This window comes from Neodiprion pinetum, chromosome 6 (genome assembly GCF_021155775.2).
Source record: "Neodiprion pinetum isolate iyNeoPine1 chromosome 6, iyNeoPine1.2, whole genome shotgun sequence".
Lineage (NCBI taxonomy): Eukaryota > Metazoa > Arthropoda > Insecta > Hymenoptera > Diprionidae > Neodiprion > Neodiprion pinetum.
In genome coordinates, this window is record NC_060237.1 from 5,681,581 (window position 1) to 5,694,006 (window position 12,426).

Here is a 12,426-nt window from a genome sequence, read left to right on the forward strand (position 1 = left end):
GAAGTCAGGAAAGGCTGCATCAATTTGTGCGAAAATTGCGATGAATTGTATAATCGTGAAAAAGTAGAATCCCGCTCTTCCGAGTCTCGTACACGCGGCAATGTTGTCGGGCAGAGACCCGAAACGCTGTAGGGTTGAACCGGGCGACGAACAGGTAGGTTATATTCGTATCCTCGAGCGCGTATCCTCTCTCACGGTCCATTACTGCCAACTTTGATCACCGGGTCCGGTGGACGGCGAACTGTTATAACCAGTAACCACCACCGCCACGTCATCAAAGCATGAATTTCCCTCTATCTGCGGGGAGTTCTGCCTCCGGGATTTCCTCTCCGCAGTCTCTGTTTCGACATGACTACTTCGCCACAGGTCATCCCAAAATATATACCGTTATATATACGTCAACGGTTCATTCGCAGGCCGGCATCGGATATCATTCGGCCAAAATTCGAGTAACTCGATCATTCGAAATCACTCGCACACATCTCGCGTGATGCTGCTGCCAAAAGTTTAAAAGAATCTGTTTGACAATCGCCATCGAAATATCTGTAGTTTGCACAGTTCGATAGATCATGGATCCTTGATCATTCGTAGCACGCGCTCGGAACTGGAGAAAGATTTCTGTACGTTCAGTTGTCCAGTTAGGAAAACCCCGGACCGGTTGCATTCCATCGAAAAAATAGTTGGCGCGAAGTATATAATTCCTCGAGGGAGACGCCTGTTGCATGCCGGGTGATCGGTGGTGGTTTTCTCGTGACGTCACCCCTTCACCAAAGGTACAATGCCGGAGCCGTGGGTGGGGGTTAAATAGGGGAAACGGAGGGGGGCGAATGGGTGTGCCGGGGTTAGGCGTGGCCTCCGAGTCGCCGCCCAGCATGGTTCACGTGGCGCAAAAAGCTCTGCATGACATTTAACGTGGTAGAGGTGGTACGTACGTACAACGTACCTACGTGCATATGCCTGCCACATACAATACCATGTACGACACGTACCAAAAACGGTATCGAGAAGCCACGACCACGTGTCAAACAAACTTGGAATATTCGAGCTGTTCTTTCGGTGGATTATCGGTATTCTCAGAGTCGATGTTAAGTTTATCGTTACCTGCATAAGACTGGCCGAAACTACCAGACAGATAATTTTCATTCGCGTCAAGTGTCGCGTACTCAGCTGCTCGCTTGAGGAAAAGTCAAATTGGCGATCGCGTGAGAGGCGGCGACTATTCCCGTGGCGGTGGTGGTGGGGAGACTCGAAGAGATATGGAGGGGAAAAGGGTGACGGGGAGGGGGGTAATCGACGTAAAAATTACACCACGCGCTAACGGGCTAACGGGCAGAGAGGAAATGGATTGTATACATACGACGCGGTTTTGTACCTTCAACTACGGGATGGCAAGGTGGTCGCGCCGATTACCATGCTCATCCGTGTTCCTCCGCGTCCCCCTCCCCCCTTTTTTCATGAAGTTGATGGTGATACTGGTTACACCGTCATCCCATGCATCAGATACGTTTTATCCCTCCGTGACATGCTCTTCGTCTACGTTCTTTGGTCACATTTTTATTTAACCATTTTTATTTAACCTTCGTCAGCCTCAAGTGCAGAAGTACGTACAGTAGAACATCGAACATGTGATATTCTTATTTGAAAATTTTATCAGGCAAGGTCTAGGGTTCAGAGTCTGTGGACTGAATTGATCCCAATGAGATACTGATGTTCGCAACGTCCGACTACGCCAATATTTTTACACGTAAATAATTATATGTACGCTTGGTAAAATTTTCCACTCAACAAATTCCGCCGATTCTCCACACGTGAGTATTAACGCGCAGGTGTTTTTCACCGTCTTGACAAAGTGTTCCCCTTACACGAACGCGGAGGCATAAGGAATAGGCATGTAATACAGTATGCTGAGAAGTACGTGAAAACGGTAGAATTCGGTCTATATTTGGACGATACATCGTTACAAAATTCCTGACAATATTTGCTCCCGATAAGCCGCATTGACTATTGAGTATATGTACTCGTATGTAGTTTTATATATTCGGTAACATTGTCAGGACAACTGTAAAAATAAAAACAATAAAGACTCCAGTGGCGCCCAATCGTCTAATTATACGATTTCACCTGACTTCCGTTCCCGAACATTTCGCGTGCTAACCCAGCTTAATTTGCTTACTTTGTGTCGCAAAAATATATTTCGAGATGAGAAAAAATTGAATGAAAAAATTAATCTCTAATTTTCTCCAACTCTTGTACGTTACAATTCAAGTAAAACCTGAAAACAGAAATCAGCCGTCGAATATTACGAGAGGCGACACGATAGTTGTCGTCGACTTGTCAAGGAGTTGTCATTCCTGACCGAGCTGAATCCACAAAAGCATGTGCGTCAAACCTTTATAGGTGTACCTTTATAGGTGTAAAGTTGGTATTTGACCGGAGTTTAACACGGTCTTGTGTGAACACGTTGTGTGCTCAAGTGGCCACCTTCAAGGTATCCGTGCACGAAATGTTTTATCATACTAAACGTTCGACGTATTTGTTATGTACAAGCGAAGCGTACTGCAAAATATTACAACGGTTTACATTTACAGTCAACGACTCCGTGAAAATGAAAAAAATAACAACCCTGGAGGTTATATTATTTGCACCTATCAGGCATGAATAATTATTAATAAGATAAGAAAAATTTGGATACACTGATATTGACTAGGCATCAAATCCACGTATCAGACGTAAGTTATATACAAATGTCAGCGAGGATTATTAGGTAGAAAAGTTGGTAGCTAACATTTACGCGAGATCAGGGGTGGGTGAGGTGTTCGTGTATTACAAGTTAGTGAAACGTGGAATAAGAAGACGCAGCGACGATGGGTATTCTTCAGGTACATCGAACCCTGGGCGTTTATCTATCTTCAAAGATTATATATATATATATATATATATAGTGATACAAGACGAGGGGAGGAGAACAACTTGACCTTGGCTGATTCACGCGTAGCTGAGCTAACGCAAAATCGAATCGCGTTACTTCCACCCCCTGGATTTCCTAAAGCCGGGTTTACACGGTTTATACTTCAGCCGCTGCAGTACATTACGTACCGAGTATAGGATACATGTAAAATAGTTTGCGACGCGTACGAAGAGATCATTGGCCAAATCCCACCCGGCGCTACGTCGCGTGTTAAATATAGCCCTTTTAAGCGCGATTATACATCGCGGGGAGGATAACGATTAGACACGTGAACAAGTGTGACCGTGCAGGAGTAATTTACCAAAATTTCCAAGCGAAACCTATACCTACGTGTGAATACCACGCTCGACGGGTTACAGCGATGTGTACAATGTAAATCCAAGTGAACAAGCTTGACTTAACGTCGATTGTGTAAACCAAAGTTACACACAGAGCCAACTTGAGCCGATGAAAAAAACACACGGACGAGAGAAAAAGAGAACAAGAGTAAGAATTAAGTGGGAAGAGGAGAAGAAAAATGAAAAATAAAAAACTTTACCGATGAACGCGCAAGGTCTTGGGCAAACATCTGGGTGTCAATTGCGCGATATAATCATAGACATACGCTCGCATCTATGACATGTATACCGTCATTTCCGCAGACGTTGTTGATTTTTAAAATCGATCAAATATGCCCGTTTCGTTGTATTCCTGGTAAGTATATCTAGCCCCTGTACAATACCATCACCGTCGGAACAACTCGACGGTGTCGAACCGGCTCGACGCGGTACCTCCGAAGCGAAGCGTAAGGGATGAGTGCAGGGATACACGGGGATACGTAGAAAGGGATGATAGAAGAGAGGAGCCGAGGCAAAAACGGAGAAAGGGCGACGAGCTCGAAGCGAGGGGTTGCAGGCGAGCAGCGCCGAGCTCGAGCCACCCTCCGAAGCTCCGCGTCGAACGAGCCGCGAGCGAGTGACTCACCCCCAGCGCACTCTAGCGTTCATAACGCGAACTGCCAGCCACCCCTCGTCGACTCGACTCCCGGCACCCCCTCCCACGAAACACATTTTGCACTCGCGGGAGGCGCGGCGACCTCCTGGGGGGGAAAATGCCAATTATATTTTAATATATCTTCTAGTCCGGCGTAAGAAACCCGTGCACAGCTTCTGCTCGTCCCCGTTTCTGCGGGAAACTTCGAAAACTCCTCGTATAATATAACTGCGGACGATTCGCATCCCCCTGAACTCGGTGGGTATATTTTTTATTATGTCAAAACTTTGAATTGCGTCTAGTTTTCGATAACAATACGGATATAACGTTGCAACGCGTGTTGTCATTATACTTACACGTTGAAATGATCTGGTAACGTTAGGTACTGTTTTACGCAAAGCAAATGATGATCCGTGAGTTTCAACGATCGATGTAAATGTAAATCGATTCTTTACACATCGCGTTTCAGTAACCGTACGATAATAATCTACACAATCATACACATGTTCAGATACGTTAAACATCGGGCAATTCGACGATGCTTGCGAGGAATAATTTCTTACGCGTTGTAATACATAAACGAGCGCATGCGCCTTGCACCCCTGATCGAGCTGCACCATATATACGTATACGTACGCACACAGGCACGCGCGCGCGCAGTCATATTCGTACGTATATATACGCATACATGAACGTACACACATATACGCGTAAGTACGGACAAAGTTGGGGAGCGTCGGTGCCCCCTCCGCAGCCGGTGGGTATTCCGCATCGCTGAGCATTTCCACCATTCAGAATCGATGATGTCACGTGAGAGGGGTTAGGCATCCCTGCAAGGGATCCTCGCGATCGGTGGCAGGGGTTGAAGCCGGCGCTGCGATTGGTCGAGGGAGCGTCGCCCCATCCCTTCGTTCCGAAAGAGGGTGGCCCGCAGCCCCTTTCCGCGCCCCGCAGGACGTCGAGTCAGTCTGAGCGCGCGGCTGTACGTTTCGAGGGACAAGGAGCCGAGCGCTTGCTGCGCTCTGCGCTCGCAGATAGAGCGGCGGAGGCCTCGGAGGTGCGAGCGACGCCGACTCCCCCCAACGCCCTCTCCCCTCCTCCCCACCCTTCGCCGCCCCGACGACCGCCGACGTCCCACCTCCTCGACGAAAGCGAGCCCCAGCCCCAGCCCCCCGGCACCGGCGTAAAACTCGAAAGCTTTCGCGAGCTCTCAAACCCCAAAGAACATCGCGCGCGCCCAAAGACCGAGCACCTACCTATAACGTGGAAAGAGCGGCGAGCCGGACTAGAACATTGCGAACCGCGTCACATCCACTCACGCCGCGAGCGCACGCGGTACGTTGCGTTTAAATCGCTCCGTCTCGGCCGCCCGTTTTTTAATCCCCGCTAAAAAGTATAAAAACAAAAGTCACCGTTTCAGTTTTATTATAAATTAATTAACCGATTCGTTACGTTGCGTTCGTTGTGCGGTATTTACTGTTTCTGTATGTAATTCCCTGTGTGCATGTATTACACGTATGCAGGCTGCGGTTGAAAAGTATTATACGTCGATACCGTATGTGTATTATTTGTATATCGTGCAGCGCATGGTTCACAAAATGTGCACGTGTAGGTTATGTTATGTATGTACGCATTTGACGATTTGATTATACCGAACGTGCCTCGATGATTTCCGAAACTACCGTATGAATCGCACACTTTATTATATATTATACACGTATGCGTAAATTTGCTCACAAAGTATACGTAAAAAAATCAACCTAGACGAGTGTCGGTATTTGTTATAAAATATATATATATATATATATATACATATATTTATATATATGTAACATATTATACATACAAGCGCGGTGTAAATTTTTTTTTTTTTTTTTTATAATTCAAATTCTATAACGAACATGAGAAATTGTTGTAACTCGCCGACTGCAGCTGATGTGATTTAGTCATACCTTACGTACAGTGATCGTAATGAAAAAATTTTTGCTCTATCGTCAAATGTTTTTCTTCGCGTCAGTGAAAAGTAAATAGATAAATAAGAAGAAGAATAAGAAGAAGAAAAAACAGACTTATTCTTTAGATTATTCAAGTTCGTTTTTGTACCAACACAGTGAACCTGCGCGACATGTAAACGCATACATGTACGCAAGTTTCCCTGCAGTGACAATAATCATTTATCTCTCAAAAGTGAATCTCGTCTTTCGCGTTAAACTGGTAAACAAACCATGGACTTATGCACCGAATTGTACACATAATATGTATCATATTCACGGGATGAAAAATTGTTCATCAAAATAAGTGTAAAAGGAAAAGAAATCAAGAAGAAGAAAAAAAAAAAAATTACAACTAAATTACGAGCAAAAGAAATTAAATTTCACGCAGCACGAAGTCGTCGTACAAGCCCTTCGTAACTAATATTACACACGTACATAACCGCAGTGGTGTTCGAAAGCAGTGGAACAAGGAGTTAATCGCCGTCCGACGGGAGAAGTAAATTGGTACGTACCTATTACGGGTTAATTAAAAATTACGCCTCAAAGTATGTGCCCAGACTAAAATTGGTCAGTCCGTCGCTTAACTCATTCTCAATGCACCCCCGAAATACGAGAAAATATATCCACGTGACGGAGTTTAGAATCGATTATACATACGCATTACTAATTCTGCACCTGTCACAAATAGGCACCTATTATATTACATCCGTTAATTTTTCCACAATCAATTTTTAATCCAACACGGCTCCGTTAAATATGTTTTTGCAGTACGGGTAAAAAAAGATAAATCACCCCTAAAGTAGTGAAAACGAATTACGCAACTTGGCGTGAACTCGCGACGCGAAGCGGAGTGAATCAGCTAACGTGGCAAGGAGAGTCAGACGGTATGTGATCAGACGGCGAGGCCCATCGAGTGTGCGAGTGAAGAAGCGCGCGAGGGTCCAAGCACGCGTCTGTTTATCTCTGCAAGTCTGTAGCCGAAACGAGCTTTTTCATTTTTACTCGCGAATACAGAGATAAATCGGCTCGCTGAGTACGTGAGAGGATCGGTAGGGGGGTTCGGAATCAGGGAGAAGAGGCCAATCGAGCCGTAAACAGATTTGACGCGCGTACAATCAGCCGACGCATGGGACGTGATTCCGAGTTTCGGGGTGAAGGGTGGTGCCGCAGAGATATCTATTGTGGGCGAGAAACGATTTGCAACACAAAAGGAGGCGACCTTCTCCGCCTCCGTTGAGAGAGAGAGAGAGTGAGAGAGAAGGGAAAGAGAGAAAAGAGGAAAAGGAAAGGGAAAGAGATATCGGAGACACGCGGAGAGAAAGGAAAGAGAGCTGGGAGCGTATCGGATCAACGAGCGACGCTAACGGGGAAGAATCGGAAAAAATATCAACGAGGGTTCATCGCCGTAAGTTAATAACGCGTAAAAGTCCGCACGTTAATATACAATCCGCCGATTATTCCGAATCCCCGCAATCAGCTCATTGTGCCGTCGGGTACATTATACATATTTCGTTTTCAGCAAAGTCTAGTCAATAACGTCAACAATACGCGGCACTAACGACTCCGGGACAGCCGAATACGTCCGTACGAACATTGTTGAGGGTATAAAAGCTGCGTGTATTCGCTTATTTATAAATGCGTGATCGCGTGAGTTATTTCGGCAGACACCTGCAGCGACGTCGAGGCAAAAGGTGCCGCGTGAAATCGGCCTGAATGATCGTCAAGAGAGTCTGAATGTGCATTCCCGCCGCTGACGAACAATGGCGACAAGGTCCTTGAGCTAAGTGTACAATATGCGAGGCGCGAGCCGAAAATTATATTCTAGATTTTGTTCACGGTTCTTGATCCGTTCTGAGGACCTGTTTTTTATTTCTTTATTTTATTTTTTTTTTCATTTTTACTCTCTTCGCCGTGCAAAAATTACGATTATTATTTTTCTGCTTATTCTTATTCTGTGTTTCGGAATGAACAAACGAACAAACGAACAAACAAACAAACAAACAAACAAGCGAGCGAGCGAGCGAGCGAACGAACAGAAGTGAGCATCGAACGTCGACGAGACCGTGATATACAAAGCTTTTCTATAATTGCGCTTAACGGCTTAACGCCTCCGGAGGCAGCCGAGCTTTTTGTACTTCGAATTATCCTTAAGACCGGATTGCAGTGTGCGAAGGGAATAATGGGGGAGGGGGAGGCGGACGGACGCGGACTTTTTGCGAAGAGCCCGAGATCTCGAGAGCTTTTATTTAATCAGGACCGTGACGACGAGATTTAAATCTACCGAATGACTCACCGTTAGTTGGCGTGGAATATACGTATAAGCATACATACACGCGTCCTGAAAAGTAACGAACGAGCTGCGAAGAATTACCCCTACAGCGTTTATTCCCGCCTGCATTATATAGAAACGAATATCGAGATAGAGGAAATTAAATTGTGTACGTATATGTATATACATACACATATATATGCCTAAACGTGTCGTATCGTCATACATGTTAAACGCGTTAACGTACAAATAACACGGTATAAGGTATTACACGTATAATGAGTTTTATTCCAAGCCCTGCGTCACAACGTAATTCACACTGCTTATAAAAAAAAAAAAAAACCGACGACACGCGGTACAAGTTGTCAGATACGCGAACGGTATTATGCAAGTTTTTCCGCCAACGCTCCACCCTACGGTAAAAAGGCAGAACGACGCCAGCTTTTTACATTCTTCGTATAAGCCCGCGTACGTGCAAGCTGATACAATATTAATTGACAGTAAACTACGCAAGAACTCTCGTCGGGTTTGGTTCATACTCTCAAGGATAGAGGATACAATTAGCATGTATAATCATTAGCATTGGTAGGGGAGGTTGTCATTGAAGCACGCAACGCGCTTACAGCCTCAGGTGTCATTCAGTTATATTCTTATCTTTTTTTTTTTTGTTAATTAGGTTTTTTTTTCTCATACAATTTTGCGCTTCTATGACGTTAATTATGATCTTTGTTACTTGTTGTCAGTCGCGTTTATCCTTATATATCTATTTATTCCCCCCCCCCCGCAATGTTTTAAAATCCGCTTATATGCAGACACGTTTCGCAACAAGATAAATTTGCGCGCTTAATACCCCGACTGTGTAAACTGTAATTATACTTGCAGGCATGAGGAGAAATCTGATTATTTTACAAGCTTCAAATGTTCACATTCATAAGTATTCGTTCAAGCGTCGAATCAATGTATCGTAAATTCGGTGCAAAATACACACGTAATTATGCACTTGTTATTCCTACGTAAATTGTTAATTTTCTTTTAAATACGGAGGTAATAATAATAACAATAACAATAATAATATATTATTTACATAGAATTAAATAAAATAACGTTAGATTTGACATGAAAATCTCCAATTAAAATATACCCATGCTCCGAACTGTTACTGAAAAAATATCTACCCATGTCATGCAAAAAATATGCGTGTATTGCAGTTGAAAATAAGATTCACCTTCTAGATTCGTCCATGTCTTGTGCAGCAGCTTATTAATTCCAGCAATCACCCACGTATCGTACGGAAATCCGTGGCTCTCGAGTACTCGGTGTATACACAAGCTGATGATGTCCGTAAACGGACCGGAAATAGTGCGGGAAACGAGTCTTGCAGGGCATCCGATAATCCGTCCGTCGTGCCCGGCCCGATCGAGTGCAGTCGTCCAGATTCGTCGTCGAAAGGGTTGTAAGACGAAGAGTAGCTGCAGGTATCGAGCCGTACGCTTCAGGGCTTCTTCGTCGCAGCAACCGATCCGCAGACAGCGGCATTACACGTGTCACAATTTTCCTCCCTGAATAATCAATCATCGCATACATAATTACGCTCAATCTCGCTAAATTATTATACACCCAAAAACTGCAGGATCGTTAGATTTGTACAGAGAATTTGAACGTTTAATACGAAAAAAATTAACGGAGCCTACAGCCGTCGCTGAGAGACCAATTTCCACCGGGTTCAATTCCATGTTCAATTCCATGTTTCGAGTACTCGCAAACGTTGGTATAAGGGTAGGTATGTATGACTGGTAAAAAGGTGTACCTTGCAACCCGCAACATGTACGTACGTATAATACGTATATCGAGAAAGTCGAGTGTTGCAATTATCGCTCTCCGCGTTGCAGCGGTGCACTCCCAGTGCAGAAGATGCAGTGGTGAGCTATAGCTATGCACCGCATGAATGTGAGTGTGTGTGTGTGTGTTTGTGCACAGAGGTGCAGAGTAAAGCTCGGGAAATCTATAAACGTCCCGGTGGTGCTGCTACAGCCTGCTTCACGCACGGCACGACGACTCGACGTCCTCGTGCACGTATGCAGCCTCTCAAAGTGCCGTTGGCAAAGTGCGATAATTAGTGCCCCGATGACGGTGGCAGGTATACAGTCCTCCCATCCTCCCTCGCCCGTGATCCTGCATCACCGACGAACTCGGAGTAAACTAAATGCGGAAGCCCGGTATCCGTGTAACACCTGCAAGCACGTCTCGAAAAAGTAGTAATATCGAAGGAAAGTAGAATGTCGATAAGAGGGTGAGAGTGATTCACCTCGTTCTCTCCAAGCTTACTGACGATTGCATTTTTTGCTATTCGGTATTGAAAAGCGAAATCGATCTCGATCAACTGTGAGAAGTTGAAACGATATTTCGATTACTGTTGTCTAAGCTCGCTACTTTTCGTAAAATCATTTGACGATTCTTTACTCTGATCCCGACGAGTTCACCGAAGCATTAAAATAGCGAGTAAACGTATCTGGTATAAGCGTAGTCGTCGATAGAGTGTTAAGGTCCACCAGCTGGGCCAACTGTGACAATTGTGACGCGTTTAGGTATCAAGGATATATGTATCTGTATATATATATACACGCGCGTACAGTTTCGGATCGTCGATCGTGTGTCGGTGAGTAATGGAAACGCGAAGGCGTTGCGGGATGAACGCACACATGATACACCTCGTTACCCAATTGTACAATTGTACAATTGCACAATCAGGCGGAGTTGGGTAAACAGGACCGAACACACACACAGACACACACATATATACGCACGCGAATGCTTTACTAATTAAAATAGCGGTCGGATGTTGCACCTCGCGAACGCGTGTATAATAACGACAACGATATACCTGCATCTCGACAGCTGGAACAAGCTCACCGCATACCGAGTTCGAACGTTTGTATCGAGCTAACAAGTAGAACAGCCAGAGTACGACGACTGGTCGACTGATTTGTTTGTACATACGTACTCGTAAATTGAAGCAAAACGTCTTCATGCTTCCTACACACATGCGTTTCGAAAGTTCAAATTTCTTGTAATCCTGAACGAGCAGAAATCACAGTGCAAAACGATGAGCAAAATTATTCCCGTCGAAAAAGAAATTTTCAATCCGTTCAGGTGAATTTTAATCGAATCGAGAGTACGATAAGACAGAAGGATACAAAAAGGGCAGAGTAAATTGTACTCGGAACGTTCAAGCCGAGGTAATTCAATACCGTCGTCTGCGTCTCCCTTGTTTCTTGCCACTTGACTCAAGATCGGTTTAATTTCTGTTGACAGAGACCCGGAGGCTTCGAAAGGCCCGAAGATTCTGCCTTCCCAGCAGCTGGGGGCTGCGGTCGCTCCATGGCCGGGCGCCACCGGCCTCCTAGCCTCGGTGACAGCTGACGACATGGCTCACAAAGGTAAGAAGAATTGCGTTTCGACGGACCTCAAACGTATTCTGAATTTTTCTTTCCCTCCCATGAAAAATAACGCGTCAAATCGAGAGTGACGCAGAGGAAAAACGAAACGTCAGAGATAGCAAGAGCGATTTTTGCCAGTCGGCTGACGATAATTTATCGGCAATAACCGTACAAACACCGTCAAGATTAGCGTTTCGGTTTTACGACGAAAGTAAGTCGCGGACAGATGTTTTAGTCGCGGCGCATGTACCTCGTATTATATACCGTTGACAGTTTGTCCTGCACCCTGTCCATACGGGTTTTATCATAATCGGCGTGAGTTGTATATGTGGATGAAGGGGGAACGTTCGAACCATCGTCGTAATCGAACGTCAGATTGGAAAATGATATACGACATCGTACGGTATACCGTACCATCTATATATAAGGTATCTGCAGAGGGACGAAGAAGCCGACCTGCAAAGGAACGCCGTCGGATCGAATAAGAAGATTGCGCGGAGGACCGAGGGAGAGAAAAAGTATAACTCGAGCGGTTATTTGTTTTCCTAGGGATTGCCGTCGGCCGGTTCGACCGCCCCTTCCCACCAAAGGGAATATAAATCTACGCCAGCAGCCTTTCGGCCCATCGAGTGGAAGTCCAGTCGCCGTTTAGGTCCGCTGCAATGCGTTACACAATTAACGGAAAGAACGTTAACTCGAAGGGTTCCGTCGTTCCTCGAATCCGCGTTACAAAAGTCGAATATCCTCAGCGGGCAAAACGCGATTCAAAGTATCGAAGCGGCACGC

At 45.2% G+C, this 12,426-nt stretch overlaps 1 protein-coding gene across 3 annotated transcripts in view; it reads left to right on the forward strand.

Annotated features, from left to right (window-relative positions):
• Nucleotides 1–4,970: 4,970 nt before the first annotated feature.
• LOC124222245 (paired box protein Pax-6) overlaps nucleotides 4,971–12,426 on the forward strand; it is a 66,568-nt gene continuing 59,112 nt past the window's right edge. The window contains exons 1-3 of one of the 3 annotated variants that reach the window (XM_069137356.1): nucleotides 4,971–5,495; nucleotides 5,958–6,438; nucleotides 11,516–11,640. In XM_069137356.1, the coding sequence (XP_068993457.1) occupies nucleotides 11,628–11,640 (13 nt within the window). In that variant the 5' untranslated portion in view covers nucleotides 4,971–5,495; nucleotides 5,958–6,438; nucleotides 11,516–11,627. Of the gene's footprint in view, nucleotides 5,496–5,817; nucleotides 6,439–11,153; nucleotides 11,440–11,515; nucleotides 11,641–12,426 lie in introns of those variants that run through there. The other 2 variants (XR_006883978.2, XM_046633025.2) reach the window with 2 other exon arrangements.